The sequence below is a fragment of the Podarcis raffonei genome, chromosome 16 (assembly GCF_027172205.1).
Source record: "Podarcis raffonei isolate rPodRaf1 chromosome 16, rPodRaf1.pri, whole genome shotgun sequence".
Lineage (NCBI taxonomy): Eukaryota > Metazoa > Chordata > Lepidosauria > Squamata > Lacertidae > Podarcis > Podarcis raffonei.
The window spans coordinates 5349126-5376116 of record NC_070617.1 but is presented as its reverse complement, the minus strand read 5'-3'; the positions used below and the strand labels follow the sequence as shown (position 1 = coordinate 5376116).

Sequence of the window (26991 nt, the reverse complement as noted above, 5' to 3'; positions counted from 1 at the left end):
CTTTCTTCTTGCGAGTTTTTTGTCTTGCGAGGTACCACTGTACACGAATTTCTTTGCACATCCCCAACAGAATAACGAAAAGGAAAACTCAACACGCACAACCATCATTGTTTCCATCTTTTATTTTATTTTTTCATTTTTACATAGATTTTTTTTTTTTTACTTTTTTTTACTATGAGTTCATAATTCCAGAGGGGGAGGAAAGATTCATGTGTAGGGCCAGAGCCAGACTTACATATATTTAAATCCTTTCCCTAGCGATCAAAAACTCTGCACGCACCACCTCTTTTATTTTTTAAAACCTTAAATCATCATCATCATCCACAGCACCTTTAGGAATATTTATTTCTCGACGCGGCATTTAAAACAACCGTCTCATCTCGTCGTCATTCTTGGCTTCTGTTTTTTTATCTTTTATTTATTTTTTTATTAATACAAAATGAAACAACCCGGAGACGACAACTGAAGTTAATGACTATTATTATTTTTTTCCTGATTTTTTTTTTCTTCTCAATTGTTCTTTTACAAACATCTAAAAACAGCTAAAACCACAACACAAGGTTTTTTGTCATTTTTTTGATTTTATTTTGCATACAGACAGAACTACGTATGGTTTGGATGTGGGGGGTTTTGTTTTTTTGTTTTTAAAGACCAGCTACACTGTAAAGGATGGAGAGAGACCGAAGGGTTGGGGGGGGAGCGTCACAATTTTGGGGGAAGGCGCAAAGGAGGGGCGTGTGCTTTGATTGATAAATACTTCCCGTGTGGATCTGTTTCTTCCCAAAAGCAACTGCTTAAAACAAGACCTTATTCCAGAGGCGTCAAGATTCAGAAAGGAGGAGAAGAAAGGTTAGGTTGCATGTAAATTTATTAGCTGCGCTGTCGTTCAACGTTGCAAGGAGGCGTGGCTTCAGCAGGGCACCGCTTAACCAGTGGAACTCCCTGCCTATTGATGTTATGCAGGCTCCCTCTCTATATTCAGATAACTTAAGGGCTGAGGGTTTGTGTGTCTCGGAAACTCCCTATTCTGCTGCCGCCAGAGGAAAGACCTTTTATTTGTGCTTTAGCGCCACCCCCTCCAGCTGGCCAGAGGGGGGTATTGCAGCTGCCGGGGGCCAGGTGACAAAGGGGAATGACACCTGGACCTTTGAAGATGCTGAGTTTGACTTAGTGCTTCGTTTATGACACAGGGTTCCTCTGTGCCTCCCCCCAGACTACTGACCAACTCTCAAGTCAGGGCTAAAAATGTATTCGCCCTCTCCCTCCTGGGGAACCAGAATTATCCTAAATGGATAATTCTACAGTGTGAGCCGGGGGTTGTTGGGACGCCAGCTCCCACCATTAGTCATGCTGGCTGAAGGCTGAGAGTCCAGCCGATCTTCGCCACTTCTGGTATTTTTTCTCCAAAGGGGGAGAAAAACCACACCGCTTTCTAAAAAGAGAGAGATTGGAATGAACGAGAAGACCAGATTCACTATCCTGCTGAGTTAAAATGTGCTTTTTTATCAAGCTTTGCTGGGCAGCTTTTTGGTCCACAAACGTTAAATTGGAACAGCGATTCTCCCTCCTTTCCTCTTGGTCGTGAAATAAAGGGCTAAGGATCTCTCGGTTTGTATTAAGAGTCCCGTTCCCCCAGCTCCCAATGTGGCCCCTGAGTGGAGATGCGAAGGCAGGGATGGGGAACATCTAAGACCATAAGAAGGCTTGCAGGATCAGGCCAGCGGCCTGTCTAGTCCAGCATTCAGTTCTCACCGCGGCTGAGCAGGATCTGAGCACAGGAGCAACAGTCTTGTCTCTCTGTGGTTTCCAACAAAAAAACACCACCACAAACTGGCTTATAAGTATAAAACCAAATTTACTAGAATAGAGATAGACTTGTAGCCATTCAAGCAACAAACATTCTAAGGTGCCAAGTGCAAAACAAAGCCTGGCGATACTGTAAACATGGAGTGGATAAATGTACAACTGTATCTTAAGTTACATGTGCAATAAACGTTATACAGCCTGGATAAATGAACCGCTCAATAAGTAGCGTAAGTTCAATCACAGAACGGCAACCCCGTGCCGCCACAATGGCAAGGGTAGCACACTGGAGAATATGAAAAAGTTTTTCAAAGCTGTGTTTTCAAAGATTGAACTGGATGAGATGTTCTTCAATAGGTCTTGAGTTGGAAACACAAAGCAAGTAGGCTACTTGTTGAATGGTTCGTTTATCCAGGCTGTATAACGTTTATTGCACGTGTAATTTGTTAAGATAAAAAGGTAAAGGGTAAAGGGACCCCTGACCATTAGGTCCAGTCGTGACCGACTCTGGGGTTGCGGCGCTCGCCTCGCTTTATTGGCCGAGGGAGCCGGCGTACAGCTTCCGGGTCATGTGCCCAGCATGACTAAGCCGCTTCTGGTGAACCAGAGCAGCGCACGGAAACGCCGTTTACCTTCCCGCCAGAGCAGTACCTATTTATCTACTTGCACTTTGACGTGCTTTTGAATTGCTAGGTTGGCAGGAGCAGGGACCGAGCAACGGGAGCCCACCCGCTGCGGGGATTCGAACCGCCGACCTTCTGATCGGCAAGTCCTAGGCTCTGTGGTTTAACCCACAGCGCCACCCGCGTCCCATTAACTTGTTAAGATACAGTTAAACATTTATCCACTCCATGTTTACAGTACCTCCAGGCTTTGTTATGCACATGGCACCCGAGTATGTTTGTTGCTTGAATGGTTAAAAGTCTATCTCTATTCTAGTTATTCTAGTAAATTTGGTTTTATACTTATAAGCCAGTTTGTCGTGGTGTTGTTTTGTTGCATTATTATTACTGTCACCACATTTGGTACTTTGTGTATATCCTCTGTGGTTTCCACCAACTGGCAATGCAGTGTCTTAATTTGTCTTGGGACCCACATACAATCAAAGTCACATGAATACATGTCCCTCATCTGAGAGGGACATATTGTGATAGGAATTTTATGGTCTTAGATATATGGTAATGTTCATAAGTGTACATAGATCAGCACAGGAAAACCTGGAACCATTTTTATTCCTAAATTGAGCAAATGTTTTCTCTGCAAGGTCAAAGTGGGAAACCTCCCCATTGTCTCTTTCCTCACAAATCCTGTCTTAAGGGCACATTTAAGATATGAATAGGGTGTGAGCCTGTGACCTGGCTTAGGAACTAAGTATTTATCATTACAAAAGATTGGCCAGGCTACCCAGGCAATCCAATCAAGTAACCTGCCAGACAGGAGATAAACAACGACAGGAGAAAAACAACATTCAAATTTCTGTTTTAAGACCGCCTTTTCTGTGATGTAGGTATGATGTACCTGAGGGGTGGTCTTAGGTTACACCCCTTCTGTGATGTATGTATGATGTTTCTGGGGGTGGTCTTGATCTACAGGGTGGCAATTTCAAAAGTCTTTATAAGGCCTTGCACGCCATTTTTCTGGGTTCCTCCTCCTCTCCTGCGTGTGAGGGGAGTACCCTGTTGCAACAGATCAATAAAGCTTACTAGCTGCTTTGCTTCTCAATATTCTCTGGTTGGCCTCTGTTATTTTCTCCTACCAATAGGGAACCTATGTAAGGACTCTATATGGGCTCTTGGGTACCCCATAAGGGAAAAGGGCAATTTTTGTTTACAACAATAGCTTGGTCTTGCAAGCAGAAAGTCCCAGCTTCCATCCTTTGAAGGCATCTCTCCAGGGAGGGCTGAGAGACCCCCTGCCTGAAATCCTGCAGAGCTGCTGCCAGCCAGAGTGGACAATACTGACCTCTTGGGCCAATAGTATATAGCAGCTTCAGATGTTCCTATATCTTGGGAAAGGGCGGGGGCAATCTCAGTGGAGGAGAACCGCGAAAGGCCCAGGCTCCAATCTCCAGGTAGGCCTGGATGACACCTGACACCCCCGGAGCGCTGCTGCTGCCTGTCCGTGTCAGCAACACTGGACTAGATGGGCCAAAGGAATTGTGGCAGCTGACTCGAGTCCCAACAGATCCACCAGCAGCCAATGACACAGATGCGCAATGAATGTACAGATTGTGGAGAGGCTCACAAGAGCGAAGCCCGGTTTGCGGGATGGCAGGGCCTGTTTGGCACCGCACCCAGAAACCCGAAGGCTCTTCCGCCCTCCCGCAGCAGCGCCAACCCCACCTGGAGCCCTGAAACGTCAAGCTAAACGAAATCACACACCCGAACCGACGCTAGTTTTACACACCCAGAAACGGACGCTACGATTTGGGGGAGGTTGTTTTGTTTGTCTCCCCCTGCTGTATACACACACACACAAGTGGGATGGGTGTGCACCGAGACACAAAAGCGTGCCTCTTGAGAACCCCTTTTTTAAAAAATAAAAAAGAAGGAGGAGATGAAAGGAAAAAGGGACGTTGGGAGCACGTTAACACACCCGAGATCTGTGAGATTTACTGTTTTGTACAAGCTTACACATTGGTGTAAAACATCGTCACATGTCCTCTACCAGATAGTTGGACACACATGCACACATACCCCAGCTTGGATTGGCGAAGTGGTTTGCGGGGGGGTCACACACCCTGAAATGCCATGGGTTCTGGAGGAGGGGTCACGCCGCCGCCCCCGATGTTTGACCTCTGACCCGCCTGCGCCTCTTTTGCGCAGAGAGACAGAGAGAGAGAAAGAGAGAGAGGGGAGACTTTGCGCCTCGTCCGGTCCCCCTGCTATTTTGTTGGGGTCGCTTTTTGGGGTGGGTGGAGGGGGGGGTGAGGATTCACACGTACACCGATAACCACAAGAGGAAATTGGGGAGAAGGGCCGGGGGTGAGATTTGTCTGCGGGCGAAAGCCCGGACCACGGTTGGTCCCCCCCCCCCAGTTGAAATGGTACGACAAGACAGTCACAGTGTCTACAACTCTAGATCTGCCACTTGCCCCCCTCCCCTGGCAAGTGGGACGGGGCAGGCGCGGACGAGGGCCGAGTGCGAATCTCTCTCTCTCTTTTTCACACGCTCGCACGGATGCACGCTCACTGCAGCACCTGCCCCCGTGTCTCCGGCAGCTTGAGGGCCAGGGAGCTCCCCACAGCCAGCGCCGCCGAGGCCAGAAGGATGGGCACCGCTTTCGTGATGCCCACAAAGGACGTGAAGATGCTGATGCCCAGGACAGCGGCCAGCTTGCACAGGGCATTGAGGAAGCCGAAAGCGGTCGTCCTAGAAGCAAAGGAAGAAATAATAATAATTTTATTATCAGAAGGTTGGCGGTTCGAATCCCCGCGATGGGGTGAGCTCCCGTTGCTCGGTCCCTGCTCCTGCCAACCTAGCAGTTCGAAAGCACAAAGTGCAAGTAGATAAATAGGTACCACTCCGGCGGGAAGGTAAACGGCATTTCCGTGCGCTGCTCTGGTTCGCCAGAAGCGGCTTAGTCATGCTGGCCACGTGACCCGGAAGCTGTACGCCGGCTCCCTTGGCCAATAAAGCGAGATGAGTGCCGCAACCCCAGAGTCGGCCACGACTGGACCTAATGGTCAGGGGTCCCTTTACCTTTACTTTTTAGCCTGCCCATCTGACTGGGGTTGCCCCAGCCACTCCTGGCAGCTTCCCACAAAATATAAAAACACAACAAAAAGGTATTGTGTAAGGTATTGGTTTTGTTTAGAATAGATTTATGAAAGATTTAGAAAACTTATTGATTATAATATTTGTATGAGATTGGGGAAAATACGGAATGACAGATACAATTTTGCTTAAAATGTATATACAAAGTGCAGTGTAAGCAATGGAAGTCAATCAGTGAAATTTTATGATTGAGATATTTGTAGAATAAATTTGGAAGAAATTCTTTTTCTTTTTCTTTTTTCTTTTCTTCCTTTTTTCTTTTTTGTTCTTTTTTAATATATGTGTGCTTATCTGAAATATGTATGTATATATTTGCAGTATTTTGCTTGTACTGTATTTTGTAATAATTATGTTAAATAAAGTTTAATAAAAAACCAACAACATCAAACTTCCCTTCGGATGCCTTCGGAATATCAAGAAAAAGATGCACATGGGAGGTTTTTTTCAGGGAGAGAATTTGTTCTCCAGGCAGTTGCGTCTCAGAATCAGGAAATAACTACAAGTTATTGACACGCACAGCCTCTCTTTGGGCACGATGAGTCTGCCAGGCTTTGGTGTGGCATCTCGCCATGGGAAATCATGTGTTTTAAAAACACAGTCTTCACGCCAGTCACCTGCTGATCAGAAAAAAACCTGACTCCTCGCCCTCGCTGTGCAAGCCAGCGACACAAATGGAGGAAACCAGAGCCAGTGTAGCGTAATGGTTCGTCTGTTGGACTAGGTAGGGCCTGGGAGATCAGGGTTCGAATCCCCCGCTCAGCCACGAAGCTCACAGGTGACCTTGGGCCAAGTCACTGCCTCTCAGCCTCACAGTGCTGTTGTGAGGAGAAAATGGGGAGGAGAACCATGTGCACCAACTAGAGATCATAGCTGTCAAGTGTCCTTTATTTGGCGGGACAGTCCCTTATCCCAGCGCCATGTTCCGCTGCTGTCCCTTATTGATGAGGCTTCGTTTGGCTGCTGGCTGGGCTTTCTGCCTTTGGCTCAGAGGGGCTCAGAAGTTGAACATACCTGTGCCCGGAAAATCCCTTATTTTGGCTGCTGATCCCTTATTTTCGAAGCTGCTGGTCCCTTATTTTCAAATCTGTAAGTTGACAGCTATGCTAGAGATCCGGGGGGGGGGGCGTTGTTGTTGTTGATGATGATGATTATGATGATAAAAAGAGGAAACGGAAGAGGGAGGAGGAATGGCATTTAAAACAACAACAACTTGATCTATACAGTGGTACCTCGGGTTACAGACCGCTTCAGGTTACAGACTCCGCTAACAGAGAAATAGTACCGCGGGTTAAGAACTTTGCTTCAGGATGAGAACAGAAATCGCGTGGTGGTTTAGGTTAAGAATGGACCTCCAGAACGAATTACCGTATTTTTTGCTCTATAAGACTCACTTTTTCCCTCCTAAAAAGTAAGGGGAAATGTGTGTGCGTCTTATGGAGCGAATGCAGGCTGCGCAGCTATCCCAGAAACCAGAACAGCAAGAGGGATCGCTGCTTTCACTGTGCAGCGATCCCTCTTGCTGTTCTGGCTTCTGAGATTCAGAATATTTTTTTTCTTCTTTTCCACCTCCAAAAACTAGGTGCGTCTTGTGGTCTGGTGCATCTTATAGAGTGAAAAATATGGTAAGTTCTTAACCTGAGGCACCACTGTATTTTGTAAGCCTTTGCTTTCAGGTTTTTTTGCTACCTCCAAGCAGCGTATAAATTTTACTAATAAGTAATCAAGAATATCAAGAGTCTTGCTGATTTCATTACAGCTGCTCTGTTTTTGCAAAGCCTGTTTGTGCTGCTGCTTCGAAACGGACCTCAGCCTCTGTGACCTGACCTCTAAGCTTTCACCCCTCTCTCTCTGCTCCCACCGAAAAAACGCAGCACTGGGTTTCTGCTCCTCTCCAGGAACCATTCATCCTGCCTTCGTTCTCTCTCTTTCCCTCTCTCCCCCCCCTTTCTCCTGTGCTGCCAAGGTCCCTGCGGGCACCCTGGGCTGGCGTGTGACTGGCAAGCTGGATGCGTCACTTTTCCTCGGCTTGCCCTCATTTCCAATGCTAGGCAGCCTCTCGCTTCCCCCTGCAAAGTGTTTATCCCTGAAAGGACATTGGAGGCGCTGGGAGGGAAGGGACAGGACCGCACCGTCATGAGATCTGGATTTTACACTTTCTTTTTTAAGATGTTGCAATGCAGGGAGGGATGCAATTAACCTGCTTTAGACCACCTCTAGAGTCCTTCACAATCTAGACAGCTCCCATAGTTCTGGCATCGCAGAAGCATTCAGGCAGTGCTTCTGAACCCTCCTGCCCCCATTCCCCAAAAAACCATATACATTGTTGTCCTTGTAAACCATGAGGACTATCAACTTGGGATCTGGGGGTTCTTTTAAGCGAAATTCTTGATTCGCAACAGAAGAAGAAGAAGAGTTTGGATTTGATATCCTGCCTTTCACTCCCTTTAAGGAGTCTTAAAGTGGCTAACATTCTCCTTTCCCTTCCTCCCCCACAACAAACACTCTGTGAGGTGAGTGGGGCTGAGAGACTTCAGAGAAGTGTGACTGGCCCAAGGTCACCCAGCAGCTGCATGTGGAGGAGCGGAGACGCGAACCCGGTTCCCCAGATTACGAGACTACCGCTCTTAACCACTACACCACACTGGCTCTCCCTCTCAGGAGGGTTTGCAGCAGCATCTGAATTCATAGGAGCCAAAAGAAAGATCCGTGACACACTTTGCGAGGACAACTTCCCCCTACTTTGTACAATCGTAGAGTCTGAAGGGACCACAAAGGTCATTTAGTGAAGTCCAACTCCTCCAAAATGTTCTGGATTGCATCACCCATCACCCCCTGCTCAGATGATGAGTGCAAGGGATGTCAGCTGGTGAGTTATGATTTCGGGGAAATGGCCTCAGGGGCCAGGATTATCCTCTGGGTTCCCCAACCCTGTAGTGAAAGACTGCCCTCTGCAAATGGACACCCTGCCAGAAACCTCTGCACCTTAGAGATCTTGGACCTTCCAGTACAGTTTCCTTCTTGTGATGGCCTGGGACTCGGACCCGGAACCAGAGGAGTCCGCACCGGATCCTTTGCCTCAGGCATCATCTGAACCAAGCCTGGGGCCTGATCCTGAAGAGTCCTAGTCTGCACAGGTTCCCCTGCAACAAGCACCAGCTGGGCCGAGTCAGGGGCCTGAGCCTGCCCTGGCTCCAGATGCAGGGATTCCCTCATTGCCTCCAGCTGGGCCATCACTTACAGCTGCTCCACTACCGGTTGGGTCAGGGGAGGCTGAGGCGGCCTCTGGGTCTAGTAACCCACGCGAGCTGCAGAGACTGAGGTCTGAGAGAAGGAGAGACCTGAGTACTCGCAGGAGGAATGTTCACCTTCGGGCGAAACAGGGAGGTGAGTCGCCAGGGGATCAGGACCAGCCGTTACCACGAGAAAGATAAAAGGCTGTCGGACCCTGCCCCAGGTTGCAGGAGCAACATTGCTGTATGCTAGATCCTGCACCTGTCCTTGCCTGGTTTCCTGCCTTGGCCCTGTCAGACTGACTCCTAGTGGAACCTTCGGTTTCTGGACCAGTCCTGCACCGCGTTTCATGGGTTACCCCTGGGTCCAGCACACTCCTGCCCACCTGCAGAATGACCCTAGGAGCCGACCCTCAGTGGCTGACGCACCTCCTTTCCCTCTGATTGGCTCCAATCAGCACAAAGGGGAAGGGGACTTCTTCTCATTGGCTAGGAATGCTCCCCTTTCATGCCGATTGGTTGGCTCCAGGATGGTGGATTTCTGCTGCAGAAATCGCCTTTGACCACCACCCAAGCGCAGACCCCTACAACTCTGGCAGGCTTTCCCCAAGAAGTGGGGTTTCTGCAAAGAGGGGGAGGCAAGGCTTACCTTCTATCTGATGGGTAAAGCTCGACCGTGAGGACGTCCAGGGCGTTCCACGAAGCTATGCTGACCCCACCAAATAGGCAGAGCAGGGCGATCATGGCGGACTCGCTGTTCCCGAACGACAGAAAGAAGCAGCTCACGCAGGACATGACACTCGACCCGGCTTGATGCGTCGGGGAGAAGATGGGAGGGGGGAGGGAAGAGAGAAGAGTCAATGGGATAGTCTTAATTCAAGGTTAGGCATGTCTGACTGCACCCGTTGCCCTCTGCATCCATTCTTAGGAATCATCAACCAAGTTTCTAGACCTCATGGTGGGCAAGGTTCAAAACCCAGAGGAGGGCTCGGTATTACTGGCAGCCTTTTGAGTACTGCTAAAAATAAGAGTTTCTGCAATAGGGTTGATTAACGGGTGGGACGTGGGTGGCGCTGTGGGTTAAACCACAGAGCCTAGGACTTGCTGATCAGAAGGTTGGCGGTTCGAATCCCTGCCACAGGGTGAGCTCCCGTTGCTCGGTCCCTGCTCCTGCCAACCTAGCAGTTCGAAAGCATGCCAAGTGCAAGTAGCTAAATAGGTACCGCTCCAGCTGGAAGGTAAACAGCGTTTCCGTGCGCTGCTCTGGTTCACCAAAAGCGGCTTAGTCATGCTGGCCACATGACCCAGAAGATGTACGCCGGCTCCCTCGGCCAGTAAAGCTAGATGAGCGCCGCAACCCCAGAGTCGTCCATAACTGGACCTAATGGTTAGGGGTCCCTTTACCTTTACCTTACCTAGCTAAGTCCTGCTCAAAGCAGACCCATTGAATTAATGGAGCCCAGTTAGCCATGCTGACTTAATTCAAGCAGTCTGCAATTTCAGTTGAATACAGCCAATTAATAAGAATGTAGCAAACTTTGTTATTAGTTCTTTCCTGTATACAAAGTGTGTAAATATGTCTGTATTTGTCTCAAGAGAGTAAAAGAAAATGCTCTCTCTCTCTCCAAAGCTGTCAACTTTTCCCTTTTCTTGCGAAGAATCCTATTCGGAAGAAGGGTAAGGTAAAGGGACCCCTGACCATTAGGTCCAGTCGTGGCCGACTCTGGGGTTGCAGCGCTCATCTCGCTTTACTGGCTGAGGGAGCTGGCGTACAGCTTCCAGGTCATGTGGCCAGCATGACTAAGCCGCTTCTGGTGAACCAGAGCAGTGCATGGAAACGCTGTTTACCTTCCCGCTGGAGTGGTACCTATTTATCTACTTGTACTTTGAGGCGCTTTCGAACTGCTAGGTTGGCAGAAGCAGGGACCGAGCAACGGGAGCTCACCCTGTCGTGGGGATTCGAACCGCCGACCTTCTGATCGGCAAGTCCTAGGCTCTGTGGTTTAACCCACAGTGCCACCCGCGTCCCTACGGGAAAAGTTGACAGCTATGTTCTCTCTCTCACACACACACACTCATTGATTTCCCAAGGTATCTGGGTAACAGTCAGATGCAATAGACTTAACCTGTGCCTGGAAAAGCGTCACTCTTTCAGCTCTATGTGCTTTTCAAGGGAGAAGAAAAGTCGTCACCCTCACTAGCTCATGTCCAAAGAGGTGGAGGAGCTCAGAGAATTTGGGGAGACCTCAAGGGGGGGCGGAGGGCTCCCAGGTGCCACAATGCCAACCTTCCCACCGATGTAAACTGTTCATCAGGAATCCTGCCCACGCACCAATTTGGTTCCTAGTTCTCCAGAAGCTTCATTATTCATTCATTCATTCAAAATCAGCAACTATTCACACAAATGAAAATGCAGCCCTGTTGCCTAGCAGGGTCTTTTGAGCAAATCGCACGGGCTCTTTCGTGGGGAAACATTAACGAACAAGGCCAATTAACACAAAAGTCAAAAGGGCCACAAAGCAACAGATTCCCTGCCCCTCCGAAACCTTTCTTTGCACCAAAATGCACTGCCACAGAATCGTAGAATCCAACCCGCTGTGATGCTGGGGTCTTTTTGCCCGTGGGTAGGCAAACTAAGGGACTAGGGTGGTGCTGTGGGTTAAACCACAGAGCCTAGGACTTGCCGATCAGAAGGTCAGTGCTTCGAATCCCCGCGATGGAGTGAGCTCCCATTGCTCAGTCCCTGCTACTGCCAATGTAGCAGTTCAAAAGCACATCAAAGTGCAAGTAGATAAATAGGTACCGCTCCAGCGGGAAGGTAAACAGCGTTTCCGTGCGCTGCTCTGATTTGCCAGAAGCAGCTTAGTTATGCTGGCCACATGACCCGGAAGCTGTACGCCGGCTCCCTCAGCCAATAAAACGAGATGAGCGCCGCAACCCCAGAGTTGGCCACGACTGGACCTAATGGTCAGGGGTCCCTTTACCTTTACCTAGGGAAACTAAGGCCTGGGGCCGGATGCAGCCCAATTGCCTTCTATTTTATTTAGAATGAATTTCTGGGTGATATTGTAGGGCCTGCCTGGTGTTTTTACATGAGCAGAATGTGTGCTTTTATTTAAAATGCATCTCTGGGTTATTTGTGGGACATAGGAATTAGTTTATTTCCCCCCCAAAAAATATAGTCCGGCCCCCCACAAGATTTGCTGACCTGTTTTTGCCCAACATGGGGCTTGAACCCACAAGAGTCTCACGCTCTAGCGACTGAGCTGCATTTTGTGTGCAGTGCAAGAACTGAGCGGAGTCCGATACTAGATCAGAATTGCAGCTCCGGGCTAGGGCAATCATTCCCCCCCTCCCCGTACCCTTTTCTTAAAGAAAACGCCCTCCTTCTTTGCTCCTGAAAAGAACCTGCCATTTATACTCATGGAGCAACTTAAAATTCAGAGTGTGGGGGAGCAGTTTTCAACAAGAAAGCAGCACAAAGGATTTGGCTCTCGCCTCTTACTCATGCCACAGTCCTGGTCTGGATCTGTGGTCCCTGCAGCTGGCAAAAAAATAATAATACAGACACACTAAGGCCTGGTCTGTTTTGGCCATCAATTTCCTGTGATCTGACCGGTGCCTTTTCCCCAGTAATTAGGTGGGAAATTTCCAGACAATACATTCCTATTCGTATATAAAGCCTTTAGCAACTTGGGGGAAGTTTGCCTGCAAATTGCCATACTCCTCAAGCACTTGCGACCGACAGAGGTGGCACTTCTAGTGGTGCTACAAAACACCCATTTCTCATTTGTAGGAACTCAATCTTTTAGTGTGGCAGCAGCTACACTGTGGAACTCCCTGCCTATTGACATTAGGCAGCTGCCTTCGCTGTGCTATTGAAACTGTCCCAGAAACTCCAGCGGGTGCAGACTGCTGCAGTGAGGCTCCTCACGGGGTCCCTGCCATGGGAGCATATTCACCCAGTGCTTTACCAGTTGCACTGGCTCCCGGTGGAATATAGGGTCAGGTTCAAGGTGCTGGTCTTGACCTTTAAAGCCCTTTGTGGCTTAGGGCCCTCGTATCTACGGGACCGCCTCACCTGGTCTGCCCTGCAGAGGACCTTAAGGTCCATGAATAACCATAGTTTAGAGGTCCTGGGCCCTAAGGAAGTCAGACTATCCTCCACCAGGGCCAGGGCCTTCTCAGTGGTGGCCCCGACCTGGTGGAATGCTCTGTCCCATGAGACTAGGGCCCTGCAGGATTTAACCTCCTTCCATTGGGCCTGTAAGACAGCTATTCCGCCTGATTTTCAATTTGAACTTAGCCTGATACTTCATTCCCCTTCCTTCCCTCCCTCTCCCCTTTTTATGAAGATTACCCGCTCTGGAACCCCACAGCTAATTCTCCCCTGGTCTCCTCGCTGGCCCAAGTAGGACCAATTCAGCCAGCTAGCCCTGGTGATTATTTAATGCTTATTTCCCCTAAACTGATTTTTGAATTTTATTGTTATTCATGTTTTTATACTGTATTTTATGCTGCTTTTATAATTAAGTGTCTTAAATTTGTTGTTAGCCGCCCTGAGCCCGGTTTTTGAACCGGGAGGGGCAGGGTATAAATAAATAAATTATTATTATTATTATTATTATTATTATTTAAAAACCTCCAAGGAAGGAGAGTCCACCATCTTCCATCTCTTTCATCTGTCAATGGCGACAGGACTACTTCTAACCCTTACCCAGCATCCGAAGTCGCCCGATTTTGTCCATCAGGAGCGCGGAGACTATATTCCCTGGCAGCACAGCGAGGGTGCCCAGGAAGCTGACAAAATAAATCATGTACGCATTGTTGTCATCGCTGAAGTCCAGCTGGCAGCCTTCCTTGTTGTGGAGAAAGGTGCTGTTGATGATCCGGCTGTTGATGAACTTGTACTCAAAGAGGTCTGTGGGTCAAGAGACAGACGGAGGGTTATTTTATTTTTATTTATTAAATGAACTGCAGGGGGGTCAGACTAGATGATTCTTGGTGTCCCTTCCTACTGTACAGTCCTGTGGTTCTACATGGGCTCCCACAGTGTATAAAAGAATAAAAGAGAACTCACTTAAACAACTGGTCCTACCAGAAGGTGGCATGACTTAACCATAGAATAGGAAGGAGAGCCAGGATAGATATTTTTTTGTTCAGGTGTAATTTTCATTGTAGGAACACTTGAAAAATTGGAAAAAGGAAATATTTTTTAAAGGTTTTTGTTTGCTTTTTTGGCACGCGGCGGCCTCAGACTTTACCCGTGTTGTAGAAGACGGTAGAGATGAAGGTGCAGTTCTTGAAGAACGTATTGCTAGATGTGATGTCTTCAAAATAACATTCCTCGAACAAGGAGTCGATGAAGGACACAGACTTCATTTTGAGGCTTATAAACCTGTCGTAAAACAGAGAGGCTATGGGTTTGAGTAGGGAAAAAGGCTTGGACTAGGGTAGGCAAACTAAGACCCGGGGGCCAGATCCGGCCCAATCACCTTCCCAATCCGGCCCGCAGACGGTCCAGGAATCAGCGTGTTTTTACATGAGTAGAATGTGCCGTTTTCTTTAAAATGCATCTCTGGGTTATTTGTGGCGCCTGACTGGTGTTTTTACATGAGTAGAATGTGTGCTTTTATTTAAAATTATAGGGAAGCAGGCAGAGGACCTTCTCAGTAGTGGCATGCACCCTGTGGAACACCCTGCCACCAGATGCCAAAGAGAAAAGCAACTACCAGACTTTTAGAAGACATCTGAAGGCAGCCCTGTTTAGGGAAGCTTTTAATGTTTAATAGGTTATTGTATTTTAATATTCTGTTGGAAGCCGCCCAGAGTGGCTGGGGAAACCCAGCCAGATGGGTGGGGTATAAATAAATTATTATTATTATTATTATTATTATTATTATTATTATTATTATTATTATTAAATGCATCTCTGGGTTATTTGTGGGGCATAGGAATTCGTTCATTTTTTCCCCCTTCAAAATATAGTCCGGCCCCCCACAAGCTCTGAGGGACAGTGGACTGGCCCCCTGCTGAAAAAGTTTGCTGACCCCTGGACTAGATGACCCTCATGGTCTCTTCCAACTCTACAGTTCTATTATTCTATCCCTAAAATTCTCATCTAAGGACAAGTCATAACCCCACTCCGCTGAAAGTTGAGCACCACCGTCGAGGGTAATGTAACCACCAAAACAGAAAGGTATTACCCTGGCAATAAAAGATAACCATCTTGGTGCTAGGCCTGTTTCCCAGGAGAAAGCATTCCACAAATGGTCTAGACGGGGGCCACCACTGAGAAGGCCCCGTTCTCACGCAGAACCAAGCAACAAGGAACAAACTCCCAATGGTCTAGGTCATGACCCGTCTGGCGAACCAGAGCCTATCATATGGAAGGGTTGCCACATTTCGAAGAGCAAGAGAGAGTGGCCACCTACTTGTCGTTGAAATATTCGCTGCGGGTGTGGATTTGGTTCTCCAGCGTGAAGTTGAAAGTGATGTGGCGCACCGACTCGTTGTTGAACACCTTGGTGCGAGAGGCGTACTCGATGTTCTGGAGGTGCTTGATCATGTCTGGGAACCAGACGGTCAGACCGTAGTAACTGCCGGAGGAAGGGGGTTGAAAGAGTTAGGAAGGTGCCACCCGCGTCCCCTACTAAGGAAGGCAGTAACACAATAAAATTCAAAATGGTGTCAAATTAATTGAAACATTTATTCCAAATCTTATTAAAGCTATTCAGTTAATTCGACAAAACTGTCCAGCTTGATCCAGTGATACCAGCTTCTCAAATGATGCGATGGTTATTTAAACCTCCAATGCCTCTCCCTTGTGCTGTGGGTTAAACCACAGAGCCTAGGACTTGCCGATCAGAAGGTCGGCAGTTTGAATCCCTGCGACGGGGTGAGCTCCCGTTGCCCGGTCCCTGCTCCTGCCAACCTAGCAGTTCGAAAGCACGTCAAAGTGCAAAGAGATAAATAGGTACTGCTCCGGCGGGAAGGTAAACGGTGTTTCCGTGCGCTGCTCTGGTTCGCCAGAAGCGGCTTAGTCATGCTGGCCACATGACCCGGAAGCCGTACGCCGGCTCCCTCGGCCAATAAAGCGAGATGAGTGCCGCAACCCCAGAGTCAGTCACAACTGGACCTAATGGTCAGGGGTCCCTTTACCTTTACCTTTAAATAATCCTGCAGCCCACCAAGGGGCAGTACCACCCACCTTGGGAACCACCGGACTAATTAATGGACTAATTGGTCTGATTTGCTATAAGGCAGCTTTCCGATTTCCTTAGACAACACACACCCCACCTGCAGGCAGAAATAACACAGTTCTGCTCTGTTAGACCAACTGCTTAAAACAATCCCTGCACATGCTCAGAGGCATATCATACAATCCTGTCGCTGATGGAGATAGGGAGCAGAGAAAGCCAGTTTCGTTAAACGAGGGTGTCGCTTCATTAGGCTTCGAACGGACCGTCAGCCAAGGAAGCTTTCTCCCCGCACACCTGCAAACCAAATCGCCAGCCTCCAGCCATGACTGATCCACGAGCCGTTTGCAATTATTTCCTCTTTGAAAATTATTTCACTGACAGCTCCAATTAACGAGAGCTGCCTGGAGATCAGTCATGGAACTGTGGCTCGTGAGGCTGCCTTTTTCATTCTCCCTCCTTCTCTTTCTCTCTTCTATCCCCCTGAGTCATATCAGCAAATGAGCTTGGTGGTTACGGGCTTTTGGAAGAAAAGGAAAAAACATTTAAAAAAATATTTTTTAAATATTCTCCTTGCACCGCTGCACAAATTGGTAGCCTTTGATTCCGGCCGCACGGCAGTCCTCGTTGCATAAATTAAATATCAGCTCCGTGTTTAACTGTTGCAGCAGCTGGATATTTGCCTGCTAATGAGCTTGCAGGCGAGTGTGCAAGGTGGGAAGTTGCGGGTATCAAAGCCTATAATCATAGCTGTGCAACCCCAGAATTCAAGGGGGCTGCTTCGCAGGGTAAGTGGGCTTTAACAGGGGGGAAATTAGAGTACAGTGGTACCTCGGGTTACATACGCTTCAGGTTACAGACTCCGCTAACCTAGAAATAGTACCTCGGGTTAAGAACTTTGCTTCAGGATGAGAACAGAAATCGTGTGACGGCGGCAGCAAGAGGCCCCATTAGCTAAAGTGGTGCTTCAGGTTAAGAACAGTTTCAGGTTAAGAACGGACCTCTGGAACGAATTGAGTACTTAACCCGAGGTACACAGGTGGTGCTGTGGGTTAAACCACAGAGCCTAGGACTTGCCAATCAGAAGGGGTTGTTTTTCAAAGTCTGGAACTGATTAATCCGTTTTGCATTACTTTCAATGGGAAAGCACACCTTGGTTTTAGAACGCTTTGGTTTTGGAACGGACTTCCGGAACAGATTACGTTTGAGAACCAAGGTAGCACTGTATATGTTTTAGTCTATTCTATCACAGCTTTAACTTTCTGTACGGTTTAAATTACTGTTGCCAAAAAAAAAAATTGTGATAATTTTATTGTTTTATATATTCTTTGTAAACCGCTTTGACGGTCGTCCTCCCCCCCTATGATTAAGCGGTATATGAAGTTTATGAAATAAATAAATGGAATAAAGGTATACTAGCCTCACCTGAAGGACATGGTGAACCACACCGCCATCATCATCAGGGTCACCCGACGGTATTCGGGAACAAAGCACTGGTGGAAATTCGCCCAGACCTGTAAAAAGAGAAAAACACATTTTGAGCCTCTCCGGGGTGGGGCTAGGGGGAGGGAACAGGGTAAATCAGTGTAGGCTTTCCACAGTTTGCTGAAGTGTGCAGGATTGGACTCTGAAGGCACTTCCTATCTGTCTGCAAATCGTTGCCAGAGTCAGGGAGCAGCGACGGAATGTGGCCAAACAGTGCAAGCTCTGTGAGGGAAGTGAGAGGGCCATTTGGCTGGGCCCACTGAGCCTTCATTGCTCCAGAAGCTAACCTGCTGGGAAAGGTTCAAGAAGCGGACCATCCAGCGCCGGTACCAGGTCCCCGTGTCGGACTGGATCTCTACCAGCTCATCCTCCTGTTTGATGGTCTTGATGTGGGTCACCTGTGGAGTAATAAAAAAAAAGTTGGAGGGGGAAGGTGGGGAAATGATGATACCTTTCTTTTCCAGGCTTTTTAGAGCATGGTTTTCCCCAATATCTAGGGTTTTGGACTACAACTCCCATCATGCCTAGCTAGCAGGACCAGCGGTCAAGGACGATGGGCATTGTAGTCCCAAGACAGCAGGAGATCTAAGTTTTGGACTACAGCTCCCATCGTCCTTAGCTAGCAAGACCACAGGTCAAGGATGATGGGCATTGTAGTCCCAAGATAGCAGGAGATCTAAGTTTGGGAAGTGCTGCTTTAGATTCAGGGCAGGACCTTGCAAGTTTGTATACAGTGGTGCCCCACAAGACGAAATTAATCCGTTCTGCGGGTGTCTTCGTCTTGCAGGGTTTTTCGTCTTGCGGAGCACCGCTATCAAAGGCTTAGCGGATAAGCGGTAATTGACAGATAAGCGGCTTAGCGGCTATTAGCGGCTTAGCGGCTTAGCGGATAAGCGGCAATTTGCAGATAAGCGGCTTAGCGGCTTTCAGAAAAGGCAAAAAAAATCGCAAGAACCTGAAAAAAATTTCGTCTTGCGAGACAGCCCCATAGAAAAATTCATCTTGCGAAGCGGAAAAAAAATCGGAAAGCCCTTTCGTCTTGCGCGTTTTTCGTTTAGCGGGGCATTTGTCTAGCGGGGTACCACTGTACTATGAAAGATTCCCAGCAGGGGCATTGCAAGGCACCGGGGTGTAAACACAAGAACTAAGAGGTGCAGATTTAGATTTTTAATGTCACAGCAGTGAGCCCCTCACCCCGCAAAATCACAACCCAAAGCATTTAGAACCTAAGTAGATAAGAAGAGTCCTGCTGGATCAGGCCAGTGGCCTGTTTAGTTCTGCATCCTCTTTGCCCAGTGGCCAACTGGATGCCTCTGGGAAAGCTTCAATAAACACACAAGACGTAACCAGCTGTACGTTTGAAAAAATAATATATACTATTCATTGTACTGAATTGTAGATTTCAACAGAAGTAGCTCATGAAGTTCAACGAAAAAGGTAGAAGACCCAGTGGATCAGTTCATTCGCTAATCAGTTTATATGTGAAAATGTCTATTCCACCTGTCTGTTCATAGAGTCCAACAATCCGTAAGAAAGGTTGTTGCAGTTCAATATCAATCAATCCTTTATTAGGCATAGCAAACCACACACTATCAAACAAACACCGTATACAAATTGTGGAAAATACGAATTCAGCATAACAATTTGCATAAATAGTACAGTAAAACACTACCACATCACCGACCAATCACAAACCACTAAATCTCTCTATAACGGCCCAGTCTTTCCACATGGACAGCACTCAAAAATTTAGCCACTATTAAAGTAATTTGATCAATCCTGTCCGAGAGCAGGTCCTGAACCATTGGCGGCATAGAACAGAGCCTGTTAAGTTGTAAGACCTCTAACAATTGTCTTCTGGCATAAATGCCAAAATCACAAGAAAAGAAAATATGCTCCAACGTAGTTCCACAGTTCCACAGAATCCTTTCACAGAGTCTAAGACAAGGATTTCCGGAATATTAGCCTTGTTTCGCTGTCCTAGGCTTCATCAGTAGTACTTCATCAGACTGTTGTGTCAGTAGCTACTACTATGCTATAAGATCCACTGTCCTGTGATATCATATATGAGTTTGTACTACTGATGAAGCCTAGGACGGCGAAACAAGGCTAATATTCGGGAAATCCTTGTTTTAGACTCTGTGAAAGGATTCTGTGGAACTGTAACAGCCCTTCATGTGGATTATTGGATTCTATCAACAGACAGGTGAAATAGATATTTTCACATATGCATAAACTGATTAGAGAATGAACTGATCCACTGGGTCTTCTACTTTTTCCGTTGAACTTCATGAGCTACTTCTGTTGAAATCTACAATTCAGTACAGTGGTACCTCGGGTTAAAAACTTAATTCATTCCGGAGGTTCGTTCTTAACCAGAAACTGTTCTTAACCTGAGGTACCACTTTAGCTAATGGGGCCTCCCGCTGCTGCCGCGCGATTTCTGTTCTCATCCTGAAGCAAAGTTCTTAACCCGAGGTACTATTTCTGGGTTAGCGGAGTCTGTAACCTGATGCGTATGTAACCTGAGGTACCACTGTATAATGCATAGTATATATTATTTTTTCAAACGTACAGCTGGTTACGTCTTGTGTGTTTATTGAAGCTTTCATGTAACCAGAGGTTTGTTGTTGTTTGTCTTCTGGGAAAGCAGCAAGCAGGATTTGAACACAAGAACCCTCTCCCCTCCTGTGGCTTCCAGCACTGGCGTTCAGAAGCTTTGCTGCCTCTGACGATGGAGGCAGAACACAGCCATCCTGGCTAGTAGCCACCGATAGCCCTCCCTCCTCCATGAATCTTCCTAACCCCCTTTTAAAGCAACCTAGGTTGGCGGCCATCATTGCCTCCTGTGGCAAGGAGTCCCACAGTTCGATTATGCGCTGTTTGTCCATTTTAGTCTGCTGGGACGGTGCCCAGGATGATCCCTCACCGAGAAGACTCGCTCGGGGTGACCTTTGGCTCTCATGTTGGTGTCGTGGACCTGCTTCAGAACCATCCAGGCTTCGTCGTGTTTCCCGTTCTATAAAAGGAAATGTTACATTTTTTAAAGAATAACAAAGCCATTAACCAATGTTCTGCCCTGTGTGTGTTACGGCAACAACGTTCAGGCCAGTGTTTTTCAACCACTGTTCCGCGGCACACTAGTGGGGAAAATTGAAAAAATTGAAAGATTTTTTTAAAAAGTCAAATTTTCGCCCACTAGGCGGGCGCCGGACTGTGTCCTGGGTATGGGGGGAGTTGACCCCGCCCTCGGCCAGCAGGGGCGCCAATTGGCGCTCCTCAGGGGGACACCCTCCACTTTTCTGATGTCCGGGCTGTGATTGGTCCAGACTCCAGCCTGGACCTATCACAGCAGGACATCATCTTCCGACTTCCTTCCCGCCCGAGCACAGTGTGCGCAGCAGCGGAGAGAAGAAGACGTCGCAGCTCGAGTCACCAGGAGGACCAGAGCAGGAGGAGATATTTCTGTTTACTTACTATTTCATAATAAAGTAATTATAAAATACTTTCTTTGTGTTTATTTGATTCCTATTCAAGAGAATTACTTTATATATAGTCAATATAGGCACAGAGTTAATTTTTTAAACATTTTCTAATGGTGGTGTGCCTCGTGATTTTTTTCATGAAACAAGTGTGCCTTTGCCCAAAAAAGGTTGAAAAACACTGGTTTAGGCAACACGATGACCATAGACATACATAATAGACCATCTTTATAGAATTCCTTCAAACAGTAACAAATTCAAAATGAAATCTTAGACTCAAAGTCTCTGAAAGTCTTTAAATGAAGAGAGGTACCGAACTTTGAAAGATAAGATGTGAAGCTTTTTGTATTCAGCAAATATAATGTCCAACACTGAACAGAGATTCCAAATATTGACTGCTGTTTCGTAGATCTTCGTCAGCGTGGTGGGAGAATATAGCATTATTTCATAAACTGAAAATAAAATTTTGTAATTTTTGTAAAGTGATGTCATACAGGTCATCGTCTGTAAAATTTTATTTTCAGTTTATGAATCTCTGTTCAGTGTTCAACATCCTCACCACTAGGTGGGTGCCATTTTGAGGTTCACCTCCGGGGCCAAAATGTCTTGGGCCAGCCCTAGTAACACCAACCTACTGGGTCTTTCCCCTCCCCACATTCCAGCCTTGCTCTGATGCCTTCCTCCATCTCTTCCCCATCTCCCTTAAGCCATTCTGTTCCTTTTACCTCCAGGAAAAAGCGGGGGCTCTCCGGCATGGTGGTGAGGGCTCCGATGGCGAAGACGGACGGGAAGGCACAGACCAGGACGAAGACGCGCCAGCTGTGGAACTGGTACGCAGACCCCATTTGGAAACTCCAGCCTTCGGCGGGAAAATATCCCCAGAGGGTGGGAAAAGAAGAGGATGGGAGGATTGGAAAATAAAAATCTGTTACACCCACCTCTCTCCCCACATTTGCCCCAAATATCTTCCATTTCACAACATCCCAGATGTGTGCACTTTCCAAAGCAGAAACATGCAAGCCCAAAAATTTGCACTGGGTTCAGAATGCAGATCCCAAGTTTCCAGCCCCTAAGACAAACAAGGGGTGCCAAGAAGGTGAAATAAAATGTCTAGTGGTTTTTGAGGCAAGGTGATTTGCTCCTTGCATGAATCCCCTTCACATATATGCAAATGAGCCCCATATGCATAATCAATAGCCCACGGATAAAATCCAGCTCTTTTCCCAGTATAGGATTTGTGCATGATTGGGGCCAAATGGAGAGAGGAAGCCCCAGTCAGTTGGTCTCCTTCGTCCCTGGCAATTTCCCATCCCTTACCATAATGGGGGATGATCGCCCACGCCATGGCAGACGCATAGATTCCCCCAATCATCCAGAACATACACAGCCAGCTGAGGTGCTCCCCACGCTTCTCCTGGGCCAGGAACTCTGAATAGTAGGAGAAAACGATGGGAATCGACCCGCCAATACTAGAAAAAGGGGAGAGAGAGAGAAAGAGAAGTGAAAAACATGCTGGTGGGATCTGAACCACTTCCAAGTTCAAGCTGGGCAGAGGGCAAATTTTGTTTGACTATAGGTAAAAAGGTAAATATAAAGGTAAAGGACCTGGAAGGTTAAGTGCAGTCAAAGGTGACTATGGGGTTGTGGCGCTAATCTCGCTTTCAGGCTGAGGGAGCCGGCGTTTGTCCACAGACAGCTTTCCGGGTCATGTGGCCAGCATGACTAAACCGCTTCTGGCGCATGGAGGACCGTGACAAGTGCCAGAGCGCACGGAAATGCCGTTTACCTTCCCGTTACAGTGGTACCTCTTTATCTACTTGCACTGGTGTGCTTTCGAACTGCTAGGTAGGCAGGAGCTGGGACAGAGTGTGGATTCGAACCGCCAGCCTTCTGATCAGCAAGCCCAAGGGGCTCAGTGGTTTAGACCACAGCGCCACCCGCATCCCTTGTTTGACTATAACCCCAATTCGAAAAAGCAAAACCCAGACAATCCACTGGATGGTGTCAGAGGGAGAATCAGGCCAGCAGATCAGTTAGCTATACATTTCTTTGTTTTTTAGTTCTAGCATAAAATCCAGATGAACCAATGTGTTTTAAGCAGGTATGTGCAACCACCTGCATGCCACCAGTTCAATCTTCAAGCACATCATCATCAGAATTTATTCCCCAGAGCCAGAAGTTCAGCACACAGCTGTGTGAGGATATCCATCTCTCTCACACACCTCCCTTCATTTTAAAAACAATTTGGAAAAGCTAAGTTCCTAGTTCTCATAGTTCGAATCCCCACAACGGGGTGAGCTCCCGTAGCTTGGTCCCTGCTCCTGCCAACCTAGCAGTTCGAAAGCACATCAGAGTGCAAGTAGATAAATAGGTACCACTCCGGCTGGAAGGTAAACAGTGTTTCTGTGCGCTGCTCTGGTTTCGCCAGAAGCAGCTTAGTCATGCTGGCCACATGACCTGGAAAAACTGTCTGCGGACAAACGCCGGCTCCCTCGGCCAGTCATGTGAGATGAGCGCCTGGACTTCACTGTCAGGGGTCCTTTATGTTTCCCTTTAAGTTCCTAGTTCATGGTGATAGAAAAGAAGGAGGAGGAAGAGGGGGAGGGAGAGGGGGAGAAAATGAAGAAGAGGAGGAGGAGGAGGAGGAGGAGGAGGAGGAGGAGGAGGAGATAATGTGCTGAAGGCTCGAACAGAGATCCCCAATGGGGATCTCCCTGAATTTGGGGACCAAACACAGAACACGCCTTACCCCACGCCAGAGAGGAGCCGGCAGAAGAGGAAAGTGCCATAACCCTGGACAAAGGAGGAGAAGAAGGCGAAGACACTGTTGACAGAGAGGGACATCAGGAGGCACTGCCTACGCCCAAGCCGGTCCGCCAGGCCGCCCCAGAGGAAGGCACCGACCATCATCCCTAGGTAAACAATGAGTCCTAGAGGAAGACAAGGAGAGCACATAGCAGAACCCTCATTGGCTGCAGTTAGGGAAGATTCGCCGCCAGGGATGGGGAACCATTCTCTGCCCAAGGGCAACAATTGCATATGGGAAACCCTTTGGGAGCCACAACTGCCCTCTCTTGTACAATAGGTACTTTTCTGCAGAACTGGCCCTGTCACAGGCGAACATTAATACTTGTTCCACATTCATAAAGCAATCGATCGTTTAGTGTGGCAGCACCAACGTGTGGGAACTCCCTGCTTGTTGACATGGTGCAGGCCCCTTCACGGTACAGTCATACCTCGGAAGTCGAACGGAATCCGTTGCGGAAGTCCGTTCAACTTCCAAAACATTTGGAAACCAAAGTGTGTCTTCTAATTGGCTGAGGAGCTGCCAGACGTTCGGTTTCCAAAAGAACGTTCAAAAACTGGAACAATCACTTCTGGTTTTCAATCATTCAGGAGCCGGAACGTTTGACTCCCAAGGCATTCGGGAGCTGAGAGGTACAGCTGTACTTTTTTCGAATCCTGTTAAAAACACTTTTGCTTAGACAAGCCAACTTGGACATGGAGACACATGCTTCAATCTGCTTTTAGCTTGTTGCTGGTTTTTTTCTTTTGAATACGTTACAGTGCTGTTTTTACTGATAATTTTGTTTTATTCCCTTTGCAAGAGCCAGCATAGTGTAGTGGTTAAGAACGGTGGACTCATAATCTGGTGAACTGGGTTCGCGTCCCCGCTCCTCCACATGCAGCTGCTGGGTGACCTTGGGTCAGTCACACTTCTCTGAAGTCTCTCAGCCCCACTCACCTCACAGAGTGTTTGATGTGGGGGAGGAAGGGAAAGGAGAATGTTAGCCGCTTTGAGACTCCTTCGGGTAGTGATAAAGCGGGATATCAAATCCAAACTCTTCTTGCAACACACTTTGAGATTTTGCAAACTCATATATAGTGGTACCTCAGGTTAAGAACTTGATTCGTTCAGGAGGTCCGTTCTTAATCTGAAACTGTTCTTAGCCCGAAGCACCGCTTTAGCTAATTGGGCCTCCCTCTGCCGCCACGTGATTTCTGTTCTCATCCTGAAGCAAAGTTCTTAACCCGAGGTACTATTTGTGGGTTAGCGGAGTCTGCAACCTGAAGGGTCTGTAACCCGAGGGACCACTGTATAAGTTTTGTCAAATGATGAATAGATAATGTCCCCCATTCAGGCAAGCACAGGCGTTATCACAGTTCAAAGACATGTCCCAAGCCAAGCAAAAACATTCAAGGAGGGTTTGCACAAGGAGAGGTGTGAGCTGGGGAGAACTCCAAGGGCCAGACAGGGCAGTCTTTTGTCTACCAAGCCAGAGATTCCCCATCCAATGTGGCGTAGTGGTTAGAGTGTCAGACTAGGGCATGGGAGACCAGGGTTCGAATCCTCTCCTTCAGCCATGAAGCTCACTGGGTGACCTTAGCAGGGGGCAGTCACTGCCACCAAGCCTAACCTACCTCACAGGGTTGCTGGGACAAAATTAGGAGGAGGAGAACTGTGAACGGCACCTTTAGCTCCCTGGATGAAAAAAGGGTAGGATATAAATGTGAAAATAAAATTTAGATGTGAGGGTCCCTGCCCCCTGCCCCCAGATACAGCCAGGCTGAAGTCCTGACTGCCCCATGCAGTTTCATGAGTTCTTGGAGAGCGCTGGAGTTTGGGAACTCTTCTCTCCTATATACAGAAAAATGCAAGGCTGTCATCACACACCCAACATTGGAGGACTTGCATGAAGCCAGAGTGCAGTGCCCATTGGAGGATTTGCAGCGCTGCATCACAAATCTGGATTTGCATGGAGAAGGCGGGGAGAGGGGGGCAAATTAGAATGTTGTTGTTTAGTTGTTTAGTCGTGTCCGACTCTTCGTGACCCCATGAACCAGAGCACGCCAGGCCCTCCTGTCTTCCACTGCCTCCCACACTTTGGTCAAACTCATGTTTGTAGCTTCGAGAACACTGTCCAACCATCCTGTCCTCTGTCGTCCCCTTCTCCTTGTGCCCTCCATCTTTCCCAACATCAGGGTCTTTTCCAGGGAGTCTTCTCTTCTCATGAGGTGGCCAAAGTCTTGGAGCCTCAGCTTCACGATATGTCCTTCCAGTGAGCACTCAGGGCTGGTTTCCTTCAGAATGGAGAGGTTTGATCTTCTTGCAGTCCATGGGACTCTCAAGAGTCTCCTCCAGCACCAGAATTCAAAAGCATCAATTCTGCACAATACCCATGGTCTGAATCGGTACTGGGCACCTTCCCGTGTTTCTAGACCCTTTGGCCTCATCCAGCAGGCTCTCCTTATCTTCTTCCACCGCCTCCCAAACTGTAAGGGCTTTCTGGCCACAGTGCATCATCCTCAGGCAGCACCTGGCAAATAAAACACCCTCAGCTCCTTCCCTTCACTGGGGGTGATGCAGAAGGGCCAGGGAGACTATGCCTGGCTCAGCAGGGGACTCTGGTGACTCAGCACGTGGGTGTCGTGCGGCAGCTGGAGTCAAACGATGGCAACAGCGCCTGGGCGGTTTTCACTGCAGTGGGACTCGGCCTCCGTGCGGCAGCGCGCTTTGCTCTGGGCACACAGGGGTGGGGAGGGGGTGGCGTAAAGAGAGGAGGAGTGGGATGGGAAAGGCCATGGCTGCGTCTCGCCCTCCTATGGGCGGTGGGCAGATAATCCCTCCAGCCGTGATGAGAACTGGGCACCCTGCAGCGGCCAAGTGGCTTCGCTAAGCCGCTTGCCACTGCGTCCAGCTAATCCCCGGATTAAGCCACCAGATATCAGGCCAACTACGCAGCCCTGACAGATGCAGCGGATTTCCTTTCATTTTGCTTCTTCCCCTGCAGAGATGAGATTCCTCCTTGCAACCCCTTTTACCTGCACCAGTTCACTCAAATATTCATTCATATGTGTGTGTGTGTGTGTGTGTGTGTGTGTGTGTCAAAAATGGATTACCAGCGTCCCCTTTTTGCATCAGGCACTGTATGCACGTTCAGGACTGCACTGCGACATTCAATGCCCTCCCCCGGCTGCCGCCCCCACCAGACAATTTTGAGGCCCAGAGTCACT

The 26991-nt window shown here is 48.1% G+C and overlaps 1 protein-coding gene across 1 annotated transcript in view; it reads right to left on the bottom strand.

Moving 5' to 3' along the window:
- Positions 1-4832: 4832 nt before the first annotated feature.
- SV2A (synaptic vesicle glycoprotein 2A) overlaps positions 4833-26991 on the bottom strand; it is a 53720-nt gene continuing 31561 nt past the window's right edge. Inside the window, exons 3-13 of the mRNA XM_053369381.1 lie at positions 23726-23906; positions 22294-22445; positions 21702-21835; positions 20424-20513; positions 17782-17892; positions 17435-17523; positions 15245-15409; positions 14075-14208; positions 13528-13731; positions 9460-9619; positions 4833-5175 (exon numbers count right to left, since the gene is read on the bottom strand). Coding sequence (XP_053225356.1) covers positions 4992-5175; positions 9460-9619; positions 13528-13731; positions 14075-14208; positions 15245-15409; positions 17435-17523; positions 17782-17892; positions 20424-20513; positions 21702-21835; positions 22294-22445; positions 23726-23906 — 1604 coding nt within the window. The 3' untranslated portion in view covers positions 4833-4991. The remainder of the gene's footprint in view (positions 5176-9459; positions 9620-13527; positions 13732-14074; positions 14209-15244; positions 15410-17434; positions 17524-17781; positions 17893-20423; positions 20514-21701; positions 21836-22293; positions 22446-23725; positions 23907-26991) is intronic.